The sequence below is a fragment of the Centroberyx gerrardi genome, chromosome 3 (assembly GCF_048128805.1).
Source record: "Centroberyx gerrardi isolate f3 chromosome 3, fCenGer3.hap1.cur.20231027, whole genome shotgun sequence".
Lineage (NCBI taxonomy): Eukaryota > Metazoa > Chordata > Actinopteri > Beryciformes > Berycidae > Centroberyx > Centroberyx gerrardi.
Genome location: NC_135999.1, coordinates 18,286,190 through 18,308,880, shown reverse-complemented (window position 1 = coordinate 18,308,880; position 22,691 = coordinate 18,286,190). Strand labels below are relative to the sequence as shown.

Genomic DNA, 22,691 nt, shown 5'->3' with positions numbered 1-22,691 from the left:
CCCCAATCTCCTCTGAATGTTGTCCTTGGTGCCATGCCAAAATCGTCCCTGGGCGGTTCTCGGGAAAACTCCTGATCAACTTTCTCTGTCCGGGGGACATGGAATCTTTTACCACAATACAGCAGAAACTTAGCACACAGATTTTTCATGTTTTTTCGGTTTGGGAGCTGTTAAGGGAGTAGGATAGGGTTGAATCTAAGGGATTTAGTCTATAGTGTAGGACTGGATTAAATGTAATAATGAATTATAATATTATTATTATTATTAATGATAATAATAATAATAATAATAATAATAATAATAATAACCTTTATTTATATAGCACTTTTCAAAACAAAGTTACAAAGTGCTTCACAATCAACAGAGATAAGAAACAAAGGACAGAACAATAAAACAGAAAGATCAGTGACGTAAAACCGTAATAAAATAGAGGTAAATACTACTACTACTACTGCTACTACTACTAATAATAATAATAAATAAATTTTAAAAAAAAATTAATTACTAAATTTAAAAAATAAATAGATCCAGCCAGGGATAACAACAAATGGAATAAATAAATAAATAAGAGACTAGGAAACAGGGATGAAAAATGAGTATAAGGTTACAAAGAGGCCATATGATAAAATTAAGTTTTAATAAGAGATTTAAAAGATGATACTGACTGCCCAGCCTGAGTTCCTCATGCCTGTTCCTCATGGATAACTAGGGGCCAGGTCATGCAAAGCCTTAAATCTTAAAAATCAATACAAAAATGAACAGGCAACCAGTGTAGACACTAAAATATGGGAGATACGGTCCTGTCTCTTAGTATTAAAGTATGCTGCAGCCCTGAACACATTGGAGCCTTAACTCTCTTTGGTTAAGGCATGTAAACAGAGCACTGCAAAAGTCAAGGCGAGATGAAATAAAAGCGTGTATAATCCTCTCTATATCGCTAAAATTCAGTACGGATCTAATTTTAGCAATGTTCCTTAAATGGAAAAAAGCGTGACTGGACAAGCTTTTCAGTATGTTGCTCAAAATGAAGGCTCCAGTCAAATAGGACTCCTAAGTTTTAAGTTTTAATAGTGAACCAAGGACAGGTCGAATTTGGCTGGAAACCACAGAAGCTTACAGTGTCATGGAAATAAGCATTATTCCATGTGTGTTGCACAAATAGGAATTCCCTGCTGCTCTTTCCATGACAGCTTTATCAAATGATTTATGGATCTTAGCGATTCCAACCAAGTGACATTCTTTGAATGCCTCTTCTATCCATTCTTATTCAGTAGCTGCCTACTGAATTAGGCGTTCTGTGTGCCAAGTTAAACAGTTACCCCTGGTTACAGTGAGTTATTAAGTTGTTGCTTTCAGATGCCTGTAGTGGTTATTCTGGTGAGCCACATTGAGTGTTGGGAGCCTTTCTCATTGTACGCTAAGTTGACACTAATCATGTACCTGTGGTGGCAATGGGTAGCTTTAGCTTAGCTGTTGCTTTCAGACACATGTAGTGGTGATTCTGGTGGCCACTTTGAGTTCTTCTCATAAGTTATTTTGGTAAGTTGTGGTGGTTGTCCCCTCATTGTATACTGAGTTGACTCTAATCAGATACCCCTAGATAGTTGTTTAGTAGTTACACTCAAGCCCCGAGTGGCAGGTCTGAGGGAAACTTTGAGGGGTTTCAGTTTGGGTTTATATTCAGTATGTTAACAGAAATCTTTTCAAGTATCTAAAACATTAACGGTAAAGTCAGAGGTTTGCTAGTCCTTCAGAATCAAAGAGAAAGGGCTTCTTTCTAGACTTGGTGCATTTTGCACCAACGTTAAACAGTCTTACAGGGAGAAATCCATTGTAGAAGAAGCAGAGATATCAATTTCTCTACAGGCAGTAGCCTCAATAGACCAGAATGCAGTGCAGCCACAAAACATATTGCATTTTGATTAAGGGGCGTGACTCTTGCTAATTCCCATCTGGAAAAACCCTTACTCTCTTGTTCCTAGTATATAACCCACAGCTGAATGGAACAAGTTCTCTGTCGTTTTTTGTGGGGTTGTCGAAAGTCATTCTGTGAAATTTAAATCACTAACTGAAGTAGGAGTAGATGAAGGACGTTGATGTAAAGTGGACACACCAAAAACATAAATTACAACACTTCATCATAAAATAACTCCTGGAATGCACTGAACCTCACACACTGATGAAATATAACAGTATAAGGGTGGAATTCTTCCTTTACCTACTGCTCTCTGCTGTGGGACTGGGATGGCTCCCCCCTCTTTGTAAGACAGAGATTGGCACTTGAGATGGACACAGAAAGTGTCCTGTTGAGAAACAGAAATACGCCCCTTGAAACATGAAATTGTCAAAAAAAAGTTAGAATTTTTGTTTTACCTTAATTTACCTTATTGAGTTAAAGAATTGTCAGTTCTATTGTGTACACTAATCCTGCTTAGTGGTATTTTTATCCAGAAATCCAGAAATTAATCAAAACTGTCCCAATGACTTGTTACATACTGTATGTTCACCACATGCATGCCTATCTCTGTTGTGTCCAGATACCACAGTGGTCATCATTGTTTCGGTGAGCCTGGCTCTCCTGGTTTGTGCGATTATCCCTATTATATTCTATGGACGCTGGAGGAGTAATATAGGTAAGGTGACACATGCAGGTATGCACAGACACATGCATGCATATGTATACATGCACACACTCACTAATCTCTCTCCACAGTGTGCTCTTGTACCAAGAGAGCATGCACCTGCACACAAACACACACACACACACACACACACACACATTTAGAATAAATAAATCTTGTTTGTGTTTTTCAGTACGCCCAGGTGGACCTGATGCAGACAAAGCTAGCAAAGTCGAGGTGAGTGACTATTTTGCCAGTTAGCAAATTTTAATTTTGATCCAATTTGATTTTCATCTATAATTATACTTTTAGGATTCAAAATCCACAATATGAACATCAAATGTTCAGGTAAAATGAGTCTTAGTGATAATACTCATTTAATCACAGGCTGATTACAATGAGGAAAATGAAGAGCAAGATGTCCCTTCCACTTCGGATGCAGTGGGGCTGGAGCCTGTAGCACCACATGTCGGCCCAGGACCCAATGTACCAGACGCCTCCCAATATGCTTCTGCCTACCAGGCACTGGATCCCAAAAGTCTGGAGTGAGGGGGTGGGGTGGGGTGGGATGGGGGATCTGTTACTGCGTTGACGGCTAATGCATGACTTTCATGCAAATGTAGCCATTCAGGAGGAATCACATCTCTACTCTATATTTTAAATCAAATAAAGTACAAATGTTTCAATATATTTCCATTTGCATTCCTCTCCTTGTATGTCAGGTATTTGCTGTCGCATTTTAGTAGTAGGCTAAGTAAAGTAAGTAAGTAAAACTTAATTTATAAAGCACTTTTCAAAACCCGAGTTACACAGTGCTTCACAATATGTCAAAAGAAGATTTCCAACATCAGACTAACACTCACAAGGACAAACTACATACCCCGATTAAAAAAAAAATTTGCATCAAGTCAAGCAAAAAACAAGAAAATCGTTTTTTTTTGTGTGCTGCTGACCTGTTTTAGCAGTCTGTTTTTAGCATACTATATATGAAGTCTTACTTAAACAGATACTACCTGATGAAAGTGATTTACCCTGCCGAGTTGCAGGGTGAGATGCTACTATGTGACTCAATTGTAGGAGCAAATTGCTAGTGGTGTCTTTGAGAGTTCAGGATGCCGAGTTTGTCATCAAACTCAAATATTTAAGTTGTGATGCAGTAACACCTGCAGAGGGCACTAGACGCATAGTTATGATACACTGTCTCTATTCCCTCTCACATCCAACCGTCTCCTGAAAGCTCCACCGGTACCTAGAGAATCCTTCCAACATCTGATCATAAAGATGACCTATAAAACACTTTACAGCCCCACTGGCAGGTTTATGGACACTGTGAGTGAACTGATACAAGGATACAAGATGATAATCCCTGCCTGTTTCTTGCTTTACCAGTATATATCTTTCTGTAATTTCTCTCCTCTCACTGCTGCATCACTGCAATCACCTTCACAGTAATCTCACATATGAAAAGTGAGATTTCTGTGATGCTTATATCTATGGAAGCATATTGCATTTATCTCAGGTTTTCTCGTTATAACCAGATCTTTTCTTGTAATAACAACATCATCATAACAAGAAAAGATCTTGTTAAATGAGAAAACCTGTCAATGTATTTTTTAAAAATGAATGCAACATGCTTCCGTACATACACACAGTGGCCACTTAGGCACACCTCTCTGTTTACACAAACCGCTCACTCCTCCAGACAGTGAGTTATACGTAAATAAAGCATAGGATGGGCAAACGGTGTCAGAGCAGAATGACAAGACCTGTTCAAGCCACAACTATACAAATAACAGCTCAGTACAACAGTGGTGTGCAGAAGAGCATCTCAGAACCCACAACTCATCAAGCCACATGATCATGCTGGGTTCCACTTCTGTCCGCTAAGAACAAGAAGATGAAGCTAAAGTGGGCACATGATCACCAAAAGTGGATGATTGAAGAGTGGAAAAATGTCACCTGGTTTGTCGAATCCTGGCTTCTGTTGTGAAATGCAGTGTCAGAATTCCGCTTATGAATCCATGGATCCATCCTGCCTGGTGTTAACAGTACAGGCTGGTGGTGGTGTTATTAGGCCCCTTAGTAGTACCAGTGGAGCACCATCTGAATGCTACAGCGTACCTAAATAAGCTGCATCCCTTTGTAGCCAATCTACTCTTTGTCAAATGGATATTTCCAGGAGGATAATGCACCATGTCCTATAGCACACATCATCTCAAGATGATTGCAGGAGCATGATGGGTAAGTTAGGCTAGATTGTTTGTCTTGCTAAATCTGCTCTTGCCTACCTTGTGTTTTTCGCTATGTTTGTCCTACATAATTTTGTTCACCACTGATTGTGTTTAGCTAGACCTAGCTAGACACATTCTCTGTAGAGTCCTCTGAGACATGCTTGTGATAAAGGGCTATGTAAATAAACTTGACTTGACTTGACTTGACTTGACATGACAGTGACTTTAGTTTACTTCGATGACATGCACTCTCCCTGCGTTACACAATCAAAGTAACCTGGGTTATGTTGTTATTTAGAACAGGAAGAACCCAGTATCTTGCCATGTTTCATTTCTCTTTGTTTATAGCTCCAGTCTCTCCCCAACCTTGACCAGCCATTCTCCTCAACTTTGACAAAAAAAATAATTTTCTCAAACATGTCCAGGACCAACAAAGGCCATGATGACCAAAGAAAATGATACTTATTCTCCTATAGGAACAGGTGTAGTGACAATGACTGACACGTCCATCTGCCTGTGTATCTGTTTGACTGTCTGCCTGTCTGTCTGTCTAGCCTTCAATAACACTGTATGTTGCTGTCTCTGGCCAGCTCATCATTGTGGATGCCAATATAGGGCTCGTTGTCATGGTTACTATTCTAGGTTTGACCATACTGATGTTCCACAACAAAGGACCACCAAGTACTGTAGTACACACATGCATGCAGTCATGCATTCACGCATGTGTGCACCAATGCAGCAATGCACCATTACAGTACATCTCACTGTTTTGTTTCTCCAGCTTCGTTTCTGCCAGTCAGTTCCTCATTAAATCCATATATTTTCTTACTGTAACACTGCTAGGGATCCAGACTATTCCTCCATAGGAGAGGTGAGATCACGGGATCAAGAGATCATGGGATAGTATATAAGACTCACCTTGAAATGTAAATATGATAAATTATATTATTTAAATGTGATGCATATTTATTTATGATATACATATGATAAGTGAAATTCTCGCTTAGTATGCATATAACTGGAATATTAATCTGCGTATGTGTGCACGTGTGTATGTGCATGCAGTGCACATGCCCATTGCAGCTGTTATGAGAGTCGTTCACGTAAAAACCAATCTTGTTTGACAAACTCTCAGGATCACAGTCACGGACTTCCCTGCTTCTTCATGGTCGTGGGTATGAGGAGGTCAGACAGGAAGAATGACAGACAAGCTCTCCTACTGCGTGGGCGTGTCTACAGCCTACTGCAATAGTAATTCTGTCACCACAAACTGAGACAAGCTGTCTTGAACATACTGTAGACAAACACTGTATGACTGCAGACTTTCCGAAAGGTGACTCAGCCACTCACATCTCAGACGCCCTCCACCTCCGTCTCATTCGCCAGTGTTTTTGATGATGGCGTCATTTTCTCCATTTCACCCCCCTGAGACTATAATAGAATAAAGTTTGCACACCTGACAATTTCAGTCATGGGTGCTGGGAGAAAAAAAGCAACATAAAAATATATAAGGCTCCCGCACACCATCCACTTGCAAATCACAATTTAATATAGCAACGTTTCGGTCATAGACCTTATTCAAAGGTGTGCATGTATGTATATAGGGGATTACTCGAAGGCAATTACCTCATCCAAGTAAACCTTTCTATCCCCTTTTACCCCCTTTTGTACTAATCTTTTTGTACTGCTATTTTCTGTACTAATTTTGTACTATCTTTATATGTATTTGACATATTTGCTCAAGGTCACTTTGTATAGATAGGAGTTTTATACTTTATCTCCTGTTATACTAACCAATTAGTATTTATGTGATAAATGCTGGCCTTTTTATTGATTTGTTGATGTAATGTGTATGCTGATAGGCTAATTTATGTTGATTGACAATTGTCTTGCACCTGTTGTCAATGACGACCAAAACTATAAGTAGCCCCTCTGAGACTATATATATGCCATCAAATTACCTGAAGTTCTACTGCAAATTTAATGTGTGACATTGGAGACTCTCCACCTCATTAAGCACATCAAATTTACCTCAGATTTAATGTATCATTTAATAAAATATATCTATACCTACTGCTTAATTTGAATTGTTCATTAAAGCATCTGTAGTGCATCATGTAGTATATGAATGTATTCCAGTCTTTCCCTGCTTTAGTTCCAAGTCCTTTTCACCTGTATTGTGAATAATAACAAATAATGCAAAGATTTGTACTCTTTCCCTGTCATTGTTTCCATATAGTATTTCTTTCAACTTTTCATATATATACTCATATAGAAATCTGAAGTCATGTGTGTTGTGCAGTGCAGAGCGCCTTTTAAGTACACAGCGGAGACTTCTCGCCTCACCTCCAGCCCCTTCTCTTTCTCTTCTTTTGAGTTGACAGTAGCTCCCTCCTGCCCCCTCTTTCTTTAGAAGATTGCACAGGAAGAAGGTGAGAGTTGAGGGTTTATTGTGCAACTTAACTTCACTTAATGTGCAGTTGGATGCTCAGTAATAGAACATGATGAAACAGGCATATACAGTTTAGTCTGAAAAGCATTTTTTTTTTACTGTATTACTGAATTAAATGTTTTGATGTTTAGCAAGTTAGATCAATGTTTCGCACCCAGACGGACTACTCTATTCCTGGAATAAGAAAAAAACTGTAGGACTTGCACTTTATTGATCAGAATGAAGATCATTTCTATCTTCTACTGTCTTCTATATGGTAAGTCTGTTAAAAAAATAATGCATGCGTTCATTTATTCTTCCATTCAAGTCAAACAAGGGCACCTTAACGCTTCAGTGTCATGTCATTTCATGTTTGGCAGCTATGTGCACTGTGGAGGCAGACATCACTGTGGAGGGATTTGAGCAAGGCAAAGTCTCATTTCAATGCTCACACCGGTTGGCATGGAAAAACCAGAAGTACCTCTGCAAGAATCCTTGCACCGACAGCGACCATAAACTGATTACTGTAACGGCTGGTGGAAGAGCAGAGACGGAGAGGATTTCCCTGGTGGACTCAGGAGATGGAGTCTTCACTGTCACCTTCACTCAGCTCCAGAAGTCAGACTCGGGGACATACTGGTGTGCAGTGGACAGACCTGGTATAGATACATACCAAGGGGTGCACCTTGCTGTAATGGATGGTAAATACATGATATTACTGTCACCTTGATTGCCTCATATTCACCACAATGGTGTGCGCTAAACATAGTGAGCAACTGAAATGATCTTTATACTGATCCTTCTTCTACACAGCCATTGGGAAAGAAACAACAACTGACACACCTGGAGTTTCTGCCGCATGGACAAGTCAGAATGTTTCCACCATAACACACCCAGTGTCCCGAATGGACAGGACTACAAATATTTCAAAAGGTAGGAAAGAAAGGTAATCTCCTCTTACAGGTGTAACTAAATGTGGACATATATGCTGCCCTCATTTTAATATGTTAATAGTTTACTATTTTAATCAATGGTCTTCGTAAACTGCATTTCTATTTTTTACTTTTTATGTATATCATGTAGAGTCTGATGTGTTTTGGGATTTTTGTTGCTGGAGTGCCAAAAACAAAATTTCCGATTTCATGTCATGTCATCTATCTATCTATCTATCTATCTATCTATCTATCTATCTATCTATCTATCTAAATTGTCCTCTTTATAAAAGTAATTCATGAGAAAACTGCTTGTAGAGTTTTAAACAACTGAAAGATGATTAGATCCCACTTCTCTTAATCTTTGATTTTACCATGCAGCCTTAAACTGGACTGATGGAAGAGAAGAGAGCATCAGCACAGGCGAGTTGCTGTCTCTAAACATCTTGTCCCATCATGTTAAGTTGCACACTCAAAATGTCAAGTGAAGCATGATTCCAGCTATTATATGAATGTATATAAATTATGTCAGCTGTCTCTGTATATACATCAAGCTATTGTGTCCTTTCTGTTTGGTCAGACATTGCAGTGCATGCTACTCGAGGGTTGGTTGCCAAAGTCATTGTCATACAGCTGGTTGTGCTGGTGCTGAGCTTCAGGAAATGGAGAGAAAGCTCTAGACCACAAGTTAGCCCCAACACCGCAGACTTCATCACTGCAGCTGAAGGAGAGGTACATACATATGAGGTCATTACCTCTAGATGTCTCTTCATAAAATTACTTTCCTGAGCAGAACAACTGTCTTCTGTAAGAAACTTGATTGAAATTAAGCTAACGACTGTTTCCTTTCCTTTACTGGTAACTATTTTAGAGGTAGCTCTGCTCATCATATTCACCTTAAGTCACTCAATAATTTTATTGAGAAAATATTTATGATGTTACAAAAATCTTAAATTTCTTTAATTTTCAATAAGGAGGCTAACTAGTGATGCTATTTCATGCTATTTCAATACGTTTTATTATGGTATTGATATGGTATTATATCTAGAACAGATATGCTCTACAAAGTAGAATCTACTATACAGACACATTAATAAGCAAATGTGCACAGTCATAGAAATAGAGCTCACTAGAACTAGCACCAGTTCAAAATGTGTTTCTTTGCCCCTCCTCAACAGGCTGACTGTGTGTACGAGGAGATTGAAGAGGCGGTCCAACCGAGAAGCACTGTGATGATCTCATCAGTCTACTGTAACGTCAGTCCAGAAGAGGACGCACCAACATTTACATCAACAGCCACCAAATCCAGCCTACCCCTTCATAATAGCAGCTGCTCCAGAGATACTGCAGATTCAACATATTTGGCTGCAGACTTCCAAGACGACCATCACATCACCCCCGTGATCTACGGCAACACATTTTCACCTAAATTGTCTGAAGTAACTGATGATTACTCTCTTGGACACCAAACAAATAACTGCACAGCATCTAAAATGACTACAAGCCAACCTACAGATAGATTTACAAGCCACGTGCCAGCTTGTACCTTCACATCCCACCGTGATTCCACTGAATCAAGCCTTGTGTCAGTTTGGGTTGGTTTGAATCTCCAAAACAATTTGTCAGGAATTGTCTGAGTTAATTTTAAAGGTAACCTATGTAAGGTTTTCACCTTAATCTAACCTACAATCTTCTCAATAGGTCTAAAGATATGGGGGAAGTATTGACCTCTAATCTATTAATTTCCCATTTGGTTTGCTGTTGTCCCCTGGATTTTTTCTGGGTTGTAAAAAAGACCCTCCCCTACAGCTCGAGCTCCTCCCACTCCTTATAAACGTTCAAGCTCAACTAATATGGCAAAGGAGTAGAGAGTTGTAAAGCTGAAAAAAACCTGATATGCTTCCCAATGTGCCTGGGAAGAGAAGTAGGCAAACATGCACACTTATAGTTCTTTATGCTGTATGAAATCAGTGGAATCAGTTTCTTTTCTGACTGTTGCAGGGCTACTGCATATATTTATCCAAATTTTAGTAATTGAAGTTAATTAAAATTAACTAATTTTTAACTAATTAATTAATAAAAAAGTTAATTTTCCAGTATTTTTTGGTTGACTATAGTTTAGACTAGAGAGTGACAAGAAGGGTGAGAAAAGGGGATGAAGGTCGCAGGCTGAGACCTTGATATGTGCCTTCCAGAAAATCGGAGGCCTGCCTCCACTTTAGAATCTTTTAAATCAGGGCAGGGATAAAACCTTTCTGTTCACCAGGGCTTTTTAAGAAATTTAGGGCAACACTCATCTGCACTGTAATATTTATTTATTCTTATCTTTTATATTTTCTTTTAAATGTGATTTTAATGCACTTTTCACTTTCCTAATCTTCTTGCACTGTCTTTTTATCTATGTCTTTTTTTTAATTTTATTTATGTAAAGCACTTTGAATTGCCGTTGTGTATGAAATGTGCTATATAAATAAACTTGCCTTGCCTTGCCCAACAGAGCCACATTAATGATAAAATATATTAAAATATATATAATAAAATATATTACATTAATTTCCAAATTACTAAGCCTCAGGACACATGAGGTTTTGACAAGTGTTAGCCTTGTAGGGTGTGTGTGTGTGTGTGTGTGTATGTGTGTGTGTGTGTGTGTGTGTGTGTGTGCGTCTGTGAACCTCTTCCTCTTTCAATGCACAAAATCGCTCACACCTTATGAAAGTAGGCTCATGGAAGTTAGCTGTAACTTTAACTTTGTGTGTGTGAATTACACACATGAATTAATGAGTATTTGTGGGTGCGCATGTTAGGATACCAGTGTGTGCATCTGACTATCTATGATCTACTGACTTCCATGTGTGTTTCCAAGTGTGTGAGTGCATGCAATTTGCAAATATATGTACTGTAATGTTTGGTAAGATGGATAGGGAGCTTTAACTGTCAGTAGGTCATTGGCAGTAATGAGAGGTGTTTACACGATTACATTTCACTGCAATTAGTTTAGGCTAATGTTCAACAATAGCATAGTGAAAATGTGTTCAAATCTTTGACCCTGAATATGCAGTTTCCCTAACCACATGACCATCCTGCCACCAAGGCGTAATTGTTTAAAAAGAAGCATTCTCATTTCTTACATTTTTCAAATATGTCTATTGTTTTTAATATTTCACGTCAATCTTTTAATCTCTCAATCAAATTACATCCTAAATATTATGTTATTATGTATGGTCTCATCCCCGGAGATGTCTTTCCCCTTTCATTTTTAAAATATATGTTCTCAATAAATATCACTCTTCCTGACACAGATAAGCGGTGCAACATTTTCAATGGAATGTCAAACGTGGAAAACAAGCTTACAGCCTATTCAGATTCCACAGATCAGTCAGGATGTTCACTGTGTCATAAATCATACAGGTTAAGATACAGATAAGGACAAATAATAACAAGTGAACTGTCTCAGCATCATGCAGAGACAGGTATGTGATGATTCAGGTGGAGTACAGTAGAAGAGGAGAGAAGGACAGGATTGCTTCGGAGGCTGCAGAGAGCTGAGCCTGCGCTACGATCTTCACTAAAGCAGAGAGGTCGTACTTTTGGATGTACTGGTTTACGAAGACACACAAAGGTCATTGTTAAAGTTACAGCTAACTTCCATGAGCCTACTTTCATAAGGTGTGAGCGATTTTGTGCATTGAAAGAGGAAGAGGTTCACAGATGCACACGCTTACATGCACGCACACACAAACAGACACAGTCACAAGAACATCTTTGCTGGAGGCTGCTGTTTCATAGTGCAGCTGAGGGAGTAACTGAGTGTGAGGATTGAAAGTAAACTGGGAGTGATGGGAGCGACGTGGGACTCATGGAAAACACCCAAGATTCTCATTATCACTTTACTACAAATCTCAGGTAGGCAGTAAGTTATACATTTAGAATTTGATTTTAAAGAACCATGATGTGATCGAATTGAGTCGAGCTGAACTGTTTGTTGGACCTTAGACGTTTTATGTTCACACGATTAGGCTACTAACACTGGTTATTTTGACTGACAGCTCTCAGCAATGGTAAATCCACAGCTGTGATGGGCGTGGAGGGTCAGAGTATGGACTTCAGATGTGAGTACCCAGTCAGCCAGCAGGACAACGCCAAGTACTTCTGCCGTATCGACCACACTATGTCCTGCGAGAACCTGATAAAGACAGTCAAACACAACCAGTGGGTGAGAGGCGGACGCTTCCGTCTGTACGACAACACTACTGTAGGGGTCTTCATCGTCACTGTGGATCAACTTGTCCTAGGGGACAGTGGGAAGTACTGGTGCGGGGTGGATATCCTCTTGTACCCCGATACCATCAGTGAGATCCAACTAAAAGTTTCCCCAGGTATTTCATGTCATTGGGCATGTTCATAGCATAGGTGTTTCATAAGATAATTGGGTTTAATTAATCTAGATCTAAAGATATGCATATCATGAAATGTGGTGGTCTTGGAAAGATCTCACTTAGCATAGTCATGTCTTAACATGTTGCTTATAAGAAAGATACTTTAAAGTACAGTTTGCTAGATTATGTAAAATGTAAATGCAGTTTCAGTTAACATTTTGTCCTAATATTTGTACATGGTGATTTTGTAATGATTATGTAATGATTTTTGCTAAAATTGCCAGGCAGCATTTACTGTAAATGAGAACCGTGTATGGTTACTTTTTCCCACCTGTTCCTCTTTTATGAACTTTCCATTGCGTGCAAGAATCTATAGGTTAATTCTCTTTTTGCTTTCACTTTTTCTAGCACCCACAACAACAATCCCTCCAGAGGGCCTCATGAATAACAGTGAGTAATATCCATGTGCATGTACATGCATACTTGTGTGTGCGTGTGTGTGTGTGTGTGTGTGTGTGTGTGGGTGTGTGTGTGTGTGCATGCGTGTACGTGCGCATATGTGCATGTGTGTACATAAACACCTATTTACAATTATGTATATTTTCCTTTTCCAGCAGCCATAACGGCAATCCTTCCTGCTGACCTCATACATAAGAGTGAGTGTGTGCGGCGACATCTGTATGTATGTGTGTGTTTGTGTCTGTGTGTGACTGAATTCTCGTCTGAATAAATGTTAACTGTCAGGTCGGCTTTAGTTGTCCTTCTTTCCTCCAGAGTCTCAGCTGCCACTGGTCCTAACCGCGGTGATGTGTGTGGTTGCGCTGCTATTCGTGTGTGTATTTACACTCTCTCTGCTGATGGTTGTTAAACACCAGAATTCAGGCACACGGCAGAATAGAGAGGTGAACCTTTTGTCCTAATATCAAGTTGTATAGCAAAAACATCAGCATCACTGTCCAATTGATTTGTATATAGAATCAAATGATATCTCCTGTAAGAAACAGCTAACTGTCAGTGTGCCTCTATTCATCCCCAGATATCATCTGACTATGAGACAATGAGTCCTGCTGGATGCACTAGACCAGAACTCAACTGCAGTCATTTGCCTCCAGATTGCACAGAAATAGCAGCACCACCTCCACCACCTGAACTCAACTCCCATATCAACTCAAAGGATAGGGAATCTACTGTCACTCTGGACCTCAATAACTATGTTGATGTGGATGTACCAGGACAGACTTGCCAGTACCAAAACCTGGATCCCAACCTAATAGAGGAGCACATCTACCACTGCCTCCATCCAGCCACCAGCCATAATGCTGGATTTTGGGGAGTTAAAGGTTTTACCACTTATCAGAATACCTCTTGATATCACTGTCCACATGTACGGGTGAAGGAGGGGATTACAGAGGTATTGATTCACTCATGTTAATGATGCGTTGATACTCTATAGGATGTCCAATAAGTTTTAGTTACGGTGTACTGTAGGTTTAAACATCTGTGGCATTTTGTTATTGCTAAAGGCAAATGAGCGATCCACTGTCTTGGACAAAGGAAAGAAAAGAGTGTAGTGTGACATCATAGTCTCAGATGGATTTCAACCAAAATTGTCACAGTAGACCGAATTACTACTCATAGACCAGCTGACTAGATCACTTAACCACTGCCCCACCCTGCGTTATCACACATTTCACCAAAATAAACCAACTGGTGATAGGGTAAAAACATTTATAATGAACTACCTGGTGTAGGGATAATAAATTGCATTTCGTCTGTGAGTCAGTCTGTGTACTGTGAACCTCCCAGATTAAGATTTCACACTCTGTGCCTTATATAGAGCAGTCCAGTCGCCATTCATGAGCATGTTAGTAGATAGTAAACCCTACATAAGTTGAGCTTGCTTTGTTCTTATTTTCTCTATCCCTTTTAATTTTGGTGTTGATCCTTAGGTGCCTTGATTGAATTAAACTGACTTTAACCTGCTGTTTTGACTCTCTCTGTTGAGATTCCACCATTGAAACAATGCCAATAATATGAGAAAGTATGTGTGTGTGTGTGTGTGTGTGTGTGTGTGTGTGTGTGTGTGAGGAACAGAGGAAGTCAGCTGTACATAGGGAGTGAGAAGACAAAGAGGAACCATAACCACATACACAGACACTGTACTGTCATTCGTTTGCCACTCATTTGTCGGAAAGAACAGCAAACAGGCAAAGTCAGGCTAAGATAAGACAAAGGAAAAGGACAGATCCGTGTGAATTGTATGAGCGGCATGGAGATGATTTTCCTCATCATGGTTTTTCTTCTGGGAGGTAAGATTCATTCTCTTAATGTGTCTTTCTCTCTCTCTCTCTCTCTCTCTCTCTCTGTTACTCTCTTTCACTCCCTTACACATGTACTATACCCAGACATGATTGTTGACAGAAATCATATATCTATTGAGGTCAACAGTAGATCAAAAATAAAATCTGACTATTGCTATTGTCTGTGTTTATTGACAGGGTTGTGCGGCACTGAGGCTCAGCCGGTCTCAGTAACAGGACAGGTGGGACATCGGATCGCAATCACATGCTCTCACATCAATGCATTTTCTAACTATAAATACTTCTGCGGTGGAGCGTGTACAGATAAAGATGTCCTAATAGCAAGTGGAGTGGAAAAAAAGATTTCAAGAGGGAGGTACAGTATCCAGGATGAAGGAAACACATTCAAAGTGACCATTACTGGCCTGAAGAAGAGTGATACAGGGATATACTGGTGTGGAATAGACAGAATTGGCCTCGACACATACAAGACAGTGTACCTCCAAGTCGTAGATGGTGAGTTGATGCCAGAATCAGAATCAGAAACTTTTATTCGCCAAGTACAATGTACAAGGAATTTCTCTTGGTTCAGGTGTCAACATAAAGACAAATAAGAATTAGAAAAATGTAAAAAAGAAAAAAAAGAAAAATGTACAATACAAATACAAGTAAAAAGATATGTGCAGTGAGTTATGTACAGATATGTGCAAAGAACAATGTGCAATGTTAAGTATATTTTCATTATATGATGCAGCACTGTATATGAATATGACTTTGCTGTTTTTCAGTACGAGATCAGAAGAGCAGAAGAACAAGAACTTTCTGCCATTTCCTTTCTTCCAAATGTCCACTATTACACAACACTTGTCTGTCTTGAGTTGATCTTCCCTTTTTTACAGCAGACACACTGATTACAGAAAAGAGATGAGGAACATTGAAATGTACGGAGCCCCTCTGGGGTCACATGGTAGAAAAAAAAAACTTGATGTGTAAATCCGTGCCCTCGGATTCACAAACCGTGCGAACGGATTTGTAAACTGTGCGAACGGATTTGTAAACTAAATCCGTTCGCACTGTTTACAAATCCGTTCGCACGGATTTACACATTGAGTTTTTTTTTCTACCATGTGACCCCAGAGGGGCTCCGTAGAAATAGCAGATTAAACGTGACCAAATCACTCTAAATGTCTGTGTCCAATAACATCTGTAAAATGGAACATAGCCTATCCCAAATTAACAAAACATATTATTATTATTACTATTATTATTACTAGTAGTAGTAGTACAGTATATAGCACCTTCCATTACAAAGTGCTTTGAATAGAATACCACATTGGAAAGAAGTGTCATTTCACTTTTCATGTGTTATTCTCTGGGTTGGCACAGTACTTTATACACTCTGTCTTGCCCAAAAATAAAATCAATCAATAAAAGAAAATACAACAGATGAAAGCAACAAAAAAGACATCATTGAAATAAAACAAGCAAATAAAACAATTGCGAAAGAGAAAGAATTTAAATACATTTTTCAGTAAAGCACAAGGTTATAAAAGTGGGTTTTGAGCAGTGTCTTAAAGCATGTACAGTGGGATCTTGGTGTATAAACTGTAGACTGGGAGTCTGTTCCATAGTGTTGGGGCTCACCTCCAGACTTCAGCCTGGACCTGGGGACAAGTAGACGAGCTTAGTCTTCTTACAGCGATAAAGGTTCCATGATATTGGCAGGGGCCGAGCCATTCACATACAGTATCACTCACTGGCTAAAATGAGCTCTCTCCTAACATTTTACCCTCACTCCCACCACCACCACCTAGCCACGAAGACCAATCACCCTCCTCCTGTCAAAGGCAACACTACAGCAGATGTCATGGTTACAGGTAAGACTGGGTTGTTCCATGACATGAGATGAAAGCACAGAACTATGGTAATAACTCTGTTTGTTTGTTCGTTTGTTTGTTTGTTTGTTTGTTTGTTTCTTTCTTTCTTTCTTTCTTTCTTTCTTTCATAAGACCTGAGGGAGCCTGAAGATGTAATACCACAGTCAAATTCACCTGAAGGAATTATTACAAATGCTTCATCCTCTGGTAAGCAATTGTTTCGTATGTGTGTGTGTGTGTGTGTGTGTGTGTGTGTGTGTGTGTGTGTGAGAGAGAGAGAGAGAGAGAGAGAGCTGAATGCTCCATAGTAACTGAGATGTTCTCCTGTCTCCTCTTCAGGTAAGGTGGTGTATATTGGAGCAGGTCTTGGGATAGCTGTGTTGGCGCTGGCATTCGTCCTTCTAATATTCATCAGAAAGCGAAACAGAGACACCAGCGCATCCTCTGGTATGAAACAAACAGACTCGCATAAGAATATCACCAGAATCTGACAGCAGTTACAACTGACATACTGTAGTTCAAATCTTTCTAATAGATACAGGGTGGGAGAGTGAATCGGATAATGTGCTTGACCAAAAGAATTTCCCTCGTCAGGTTGATAAAAGCTTACCTTGACCTTTGACCTTTCTCATTCCTCTCCATACAGGGAAGGACCATGACACTGTCTATGCCACGCCATCCAATCAGCAGCAAGATGTAGGCTGTGGCATCACCGCTTTCTCTTCAACTGCTAATGAGAGTCTAGAAACAGAAAACAGGAGCAACACCATCCACGCCTCATCAGCCATTCAGCACCAAGATACCAGCAGAGACACAATTTACTCCAATGTGCCCTTGCCATCAGACTCTCAGATGCAACCAGACAGCCTCTTCTACTCCACTGTCACCTTTAACCAAGACACAGACTGCAGCGCTGCCGCACCACGCCCAGCATCGACCGCGTACTCCACCATTAAAAACATATCAGGAGATGAAGCCACGGCTTATTCCAGTCTCTATTACTGATGATTTTCACTGTGTTTGATGGCGCTACCTTTCCTACCTTCCTTCCTTCCTTCCTTGCCTCAAAGTCTCTCATATCTACCACTTCATTAACACCTAGTACCTATCAGCAGAGCAATATCTTTATCTGTCTTAAGATGTGTAGCATGCTAAATGGAGGAAACACTTCTGTTTTATGACTGAATTGATGGATTGTTGTGAATCATAATTTCTATTAATTATATTACTTTAAGACAACAACAACAAGACTGACATTAGAAGACAGATGTAGCCGATGTCTCAATAAGATAATACTATAATATCAAATATATATATTTTATCTTAATAAAATAATATAAAAAAATCTGAATATGTACTTTCTTTTCAGCGCATTGTTGTATTTTGTGTGTGCGTTAATGTACGTGTGATTGACCTTATGGTGAAGAAGTGGGAGGTGTTCACGCATACCAGGTTTAGGTTCAGCTGCAAGTACTGGCAAACAGACACACACACACACACACACACACACACACACACACACACACACACACCACTTCCTTGCCCTGCACACATGCACACCACACACACAACTTGACTCAGAAGGAACTGAGAAAGTGATATGAAAAGAAACGGACTGCTGTGGGCAAGCGGATAAGCATCAGACCAGCAGCTCTTGAGCCGCCCAAAAAAGCTCCCGCACAACGTAATTAACCTGAAAATCTCTGACAGCAGCGTTCCTTAAGGATGAATGCTTCAGACTGAATTTAGAGTTAGTGGACCTGACTGAAGTGAGAGTTAGTGAAGTGCTGAGGAACGATTAGACACTGACCAAAGACTGAGGTCGCTGTTTGGCTCAGTGGCGGAGGATTTAACGAAGAACACAATGAGACTCAGCATCTGGCTGTTCTGTGGTGAGTACTGTCAGACCACAACACACACACACACACACACACACACACACACACACAGCCATGGAAATATTATGAAAAGTCAATATCTCCCTATACTGTAAATAATTGAGAACAGAGAATGTGCTTTCTCTGATAACCTCTTAATTTTTGTCTCATTATGAGCGAAAGGAACGGTTGATTGTCATCTCATTTCATGCCATTCAGATAAAGGATGATGTAATTTGAAAAACAGTACAAACCGCTAAATCGCTTTCAGGGGGGCCTTTCTGCACAAACATTTCAAAAATAACCTGGATCTGTCTTTATTTTTCCTTTGAAGCATTCAGATACCTAGAGGCGCTTGAAGTTAGAGGACAGGAGGGAGGAGTGGTTCACATCTCTTGCCCGTATGACTCGGGTTATGAAGGATATACAAAGTATTTAAAAAGGGGCATCTACAGCCATAGAAGTGCTGTCATTCAAACCAGTGGAAAACAGGGCACAAAGTGGACAAGAAAAGGCAGATATGGCCTCTACGATGATATCAGCAGAAGGACCCTCCTTGTGACCATCTGCAACCTGACTCTGGAAGATGCTGGGACATACTGGTGTGAAATAGATACATATTTTTTTGATCCTAAAACAGAAGTCACGCTCACCGTGGCCAAAGGTATGTCTAAAATCTGCGCACTAGTCATTGCATGCCTTGCATCTCCAGCTATTTTCTTCGAAGAGTTACTTATTCTCTCCTCTGTATTTAGATACATGCTGTTTTATTCCCTGAAAACCTCTCGTCTCTCTCTGACACAGCTCCTCCACCTCTTAAACCTCGACTGGTCACCTCAAGTCCCCCCATTAGAACCACAGTTCAAGCAGCCACCAAGCAGCAGCCGCAGCAAGCATCTGCAAGTATCACCAAGGCAAAAAATATCTCTGACTCACCTGCAGGTTATTATTATTATTATCATTATTATTATTATTATTAATAATAATTTTTTCTATCTTTTCCCTATTTGACCCATTTCTGATCTTCAGGGACACCCTATTTACTTACAACACACAGCCATGTCAATATAGACACATCTTCATAAGCACAGCTATTTATTTGAGAATAAAATAATATATACTACCACTCAAAAGTTTGAACACACCTAATTGAATATACTATGTTTTTTCATTATCTTAAAGCCATTTTGATCTAAAGGCTTATGCTTAAATGCTTGAAATTTGTTTCTTAGACAAATATAAATAGTGAAGCCTATGTATGAATTTCTTTCCAAAGCCTTTGCCTTTCCATCAAGGCACAGGGTGGCTACTTTAAAGAATCTAAAATATAAAATAGTTTTGATTTGTTTAACACTTTTTTGGTCACTGCATAATTCCATTTGTGTCATTTCATAGTTTTGATGTCTTTACTATTATTCTAAAATGTGGAAAGTAGTAAAAATAAAGAAAAATGCGGTGTGTCCAAACTTTTGACTGGTAGTGTAAATATTTATTGTCAATCTGTTCTCTGGTGGCTGTGTTTTATCTTCTTATGCTCAGTGACAGTTATGGCCAGTGGGACATCGCTTTGGTCCACACCACTTCAAGATGTGCACACAGGTAAAAACAAAAAACTATTTCTCTTGAGCTAAATTCTGCAACTATACCTTCAACTCAGCTGCATAATCAATGACGTTAAAATTATTACTTTTTGGGTGTGCTACATGTGGTATTTCACACTACTGTGGTGTTGTTTTTTCTTTTTTTTACCACTGGCAGGAAAGGAGCTGTACTCAGGCGTCGCCCTGGCTGTTGCTGTGCTGCTGCTGACTCTGTTGTTGGTTATGTTCTTTAGACGGAGGAGACAGAGAGACAAAGATAATACAATACGAAGTAGGGATGATCTCACTTTAGCTCATCTGTTTTCGAGCTCCAGTTTACCTCTGCAACATTCCCATTTTAAGTGCTTCCCTAATTGCACTTCAGGGGGATATGAACCCAAATCAGTGGAATTATTCTATTATCTATTCAATTTATTTTCAATGTTTCTATTTTCTGTGTGCATCACGTTGTTTATATTGTTTATGGTTCAGAGTTGTACAATCTAATGCTTATTGTCTATTATTGTCTCAACAGCATCAGGGCATGCATCCAGACCATTATCTAACAGAGACAGTGTGGTAAGTGAGGGGTCGCTGTGTCAGTGTGTGTGTGTGTGTGTGTGTGTGTGTGTGTGTGTTCTGACAAGGCCTTTATAGAACAGGATGTATGTGTTGCAGGTTATCAACACCATATATGAGGAGATTCTCAGCTCTGGCCACCAAAGAGACCTGGGTCCATCAGTCACCACCAACACGTCTCCATCTGTCCTGTCCAGCACATATGCAGTAATAACCAGTCACAGAGGTCCAGACATCGATTTGCCATCCAATCACAATCCAGATTCAAGCACCATCTACAACAGTCCAATCAATTCCTGTCTGGAAGCTGATGTCTCCGCGAGGGCAATCAATCAGCGCGAGGAGAACATCTGCAGCAGTTCTCCCTCCACTGAGGCTGGAGGCGAACTCAGCTGCATTACAGTGGGTTTCAGCGGAGACACCGACAGCCTCCACTACTCCACAGTCTGCTTCCACACGGACGCAGACTCCAAGCCCAAGAGAACGGTTAAATCAGCTGCCGAACCCTCTGAGATGTATTCCACCATCAGACACCCCGAAAACTAGCCCCTGCTAATGTTACTATTCTTTTTCATCCTCATTTTCAGTACGTTTATTAGTTTGTTAGTCAATCCATTTATTCATTCATCCATTTAGTTTGATGCTGCGTTTGATAACGTGGTAGTGCATTATTTTATTCATTTACTCATTTATTTGTATACCTTTCGCAACAGATTCACTTGTTTTCACTGGTTGAATTAAAAGGTCTGTTCTTAAATAAGTGTAAGTCTTTATCAACCGTGGCTCACATTCTCTCTAATTGATTCAAATTATATGTCGTTTCATGTTATTTTATTAATTTTTACAGCAATCACATACATGACATCAACTGGACTGGAAATGAAGCTGCAAGACACAAAGATATGAAATTTATTTCCTGTACACCGGAAGATTTACTAGTCAGGACAAAGGTTTTTCATCAAGACACTTAATTGTCTTCACTGCCATTTCAATTTCTAGTTGCTTTTCTTCGGTTCTTTCAGGTACAGAAACAGTTATTGTAGTGTAGGCTATGTTCAAACAAGTTTTTGATTGGATGTTCAAACAAGTTTTGAATATTATATTATATAATATTTACATCATGGACAGATCACTGGAATGTCCCGCAGCTTAGAAATGAATAGCAGGTATTAACCCGATTTTGATCCAACTATGACTAGAGGGACGTGGCGGGACATTGTTGTGTCAAGAAAATGTCTCTGTCATATGAAACAGATCATGAGATCATAACAGCTGCAGTGAAAGAATGACACGTGAGTCTCTCTCTCTCTCTCTCTCTCTCTCTCTCTCTCTCTCTCTCTCTCCCCTTCTTCCTTTCTCTCTCTGTTTCACTCTCTCTCTCAGCATAAAAAGACACACATCCTCATTCTAAAATACCATGCAAAAGTTTCTAATTATTTATGAGAAGAGAGGAGCTGTCACGCTCCAGCTGCACAGAGAGAATGAGGGAAAGTGAAAGAGAGAACATAATTAAGATAACAGTTATGACAGGCGAGAGATTAAAAGACAAAATAGAAAGTGCTACACGGTGCCCCACACTGTTTGCATGAAAGACAGTAGAAGAATCTTAAAATTTTGCTCGAACAGCTTGAACAAAGGAGCAGCACGAAGATAACTTTCTTTTTCTCAGGGTTCCTGACCAACAAAATGAGAATATTACTAAAACTCATCCTCTACGCAGTGACAGGTAATATCCTTACTATGCCAAGTAATGTAGGTATTAGTCTTTGATAGACTTATTTTAGCAAAATTCAAGCTATATTGATGACTTTGTGTTATAATAAAAAATGTACCTCTTTTCTCAAATTTTTATGATAGGTTGTGTGAGTTCCTTGACTGTGACAG

The 22,691-nt window shown here is 39.6% G+C and overlaps 3 protein-coding genes and 2 long non-coding RNA genes across 5 annotated transcripts in view; all 5 read left to right on the top strand.

Annotated features, from left to right (window-relative positions):
- The first annotated feature begins 7,493 nt into the window (after nucleotides 1–7,493).
- Nucleotides 7,494–22,691, top strand: part of LOC139933629 (uncharacterized) — a 19,205-nt gene continuing 4,007 nt past the window's right edge. The window contains exons 1-7 of the mRNA XM_078289901.1: nucleotides 7,494–7,560; nucleotides 7,664–7,922; nucleotides 18,557–18,663; nucleotides 18,983–19,312; nucleotides 19,453–19,551; nucleotides 20,188–20,247; nucleotides 21,070–21,322. Of these exons, the coding sequence (XP_078146027.1) occupies nucleotides 7,524–7,560; nucleotides 7,664–7,922; nucleotides 18,557–18,663; nucleotides 18,983–19,312; nucleotides 19,453–19,551; nucleotides 20,188–20,247; nucleotides 21,070–21,322 (1,145 nt within the window). The 5' untranslated portion in view covers nucleotides 7,494–7,523. The remainder of the gene's footprint in view (nucleotides 7,561–7,663; nucleotides 7,923–18,556; nucleotides 18,664–18,982; nucleotides 19,313–19,452; nucleotides 19,552–20,187; nucleotides 20,248–21,069; nucleotides 21,323–22,691) is intronic.
- LOC144538511 (uncharacterized) lies at nucleotides 11,983–14,542 on the top strand. Its single transcript, XM_078282765.1, has 5 exons — nucleotides 11,983–12,121; nucleotides 12,265–12,594; nucleotides 13,003–13,044; nucleotides 13,369–13,496; nucleotides 13,631–14,542. Exons 1-5 carry the CDS (start codon nucleotides 12,055–12,057, stop codon nucleotides 13,961–13,963), a joined length of 900 nt encoding a protein of 299 aa, XP_078138891.1. The 5' UTR covers nucleotides 11,983–12,054; the 3' UTR covers nucleotides 13,964–14,542.
- Nucleotides 14,698–18,055, top strand: LOC144538510 (uncharacterized). The gene is made up of 6 exons (XM_078282764.1): nucleotides 14,698–14,903; nucleotides 15,093–15,410; nucleotides 16,709–16,771; nucleotides 16,940–16,978; nucleotides 17,111–17,218; nucleotides 17,418–18,055. Exons 1-6 carry the CDS (start codon nucleotides 14,855–14,857, stop codon nucleotides 17,774–17,776), a joined length of 936 nt encoding a protein of 311 aa, XP_078138890.1. The 5' UTR covers nucleotides 14,698–14,854; the 3' UTR covers nucleotides 17,777–18,055.
- Nucleotides 20,486–20,977, top strand: LOC144538512 (uncharacterized). The gene is made up of 3 exons (XR_013504307.1): nucleotides 20,486–20,520; nucleotides 20,764–20,807; nucleotides 20,907–20,977. It is a non-coding gene; the product is annotated as an uncharacterized LOC144538512 (long non-coding RNA).
- LOC139933584 (uncharacterized) overlaps nucleotides 22,353–22,691 on the top strand; it is an 847-nt gene continuing 508 nt past the window's right edge. Inside the window, exons 1-2 of the long non-coding RNA XR_011785604.2 lie at nucleotides 22,353–22,533; nucleotides 22,665–22,691. The exon at nucleotides 22,665–22,691 is cut by the window's right edge and continues 303 nt beyond it. This is a non-coding gene — a long non-coding RNA (uncharacterized LOC139933584). The remainder of the gene's footprint in view (nucleotides 22,534–22,664) is intronic.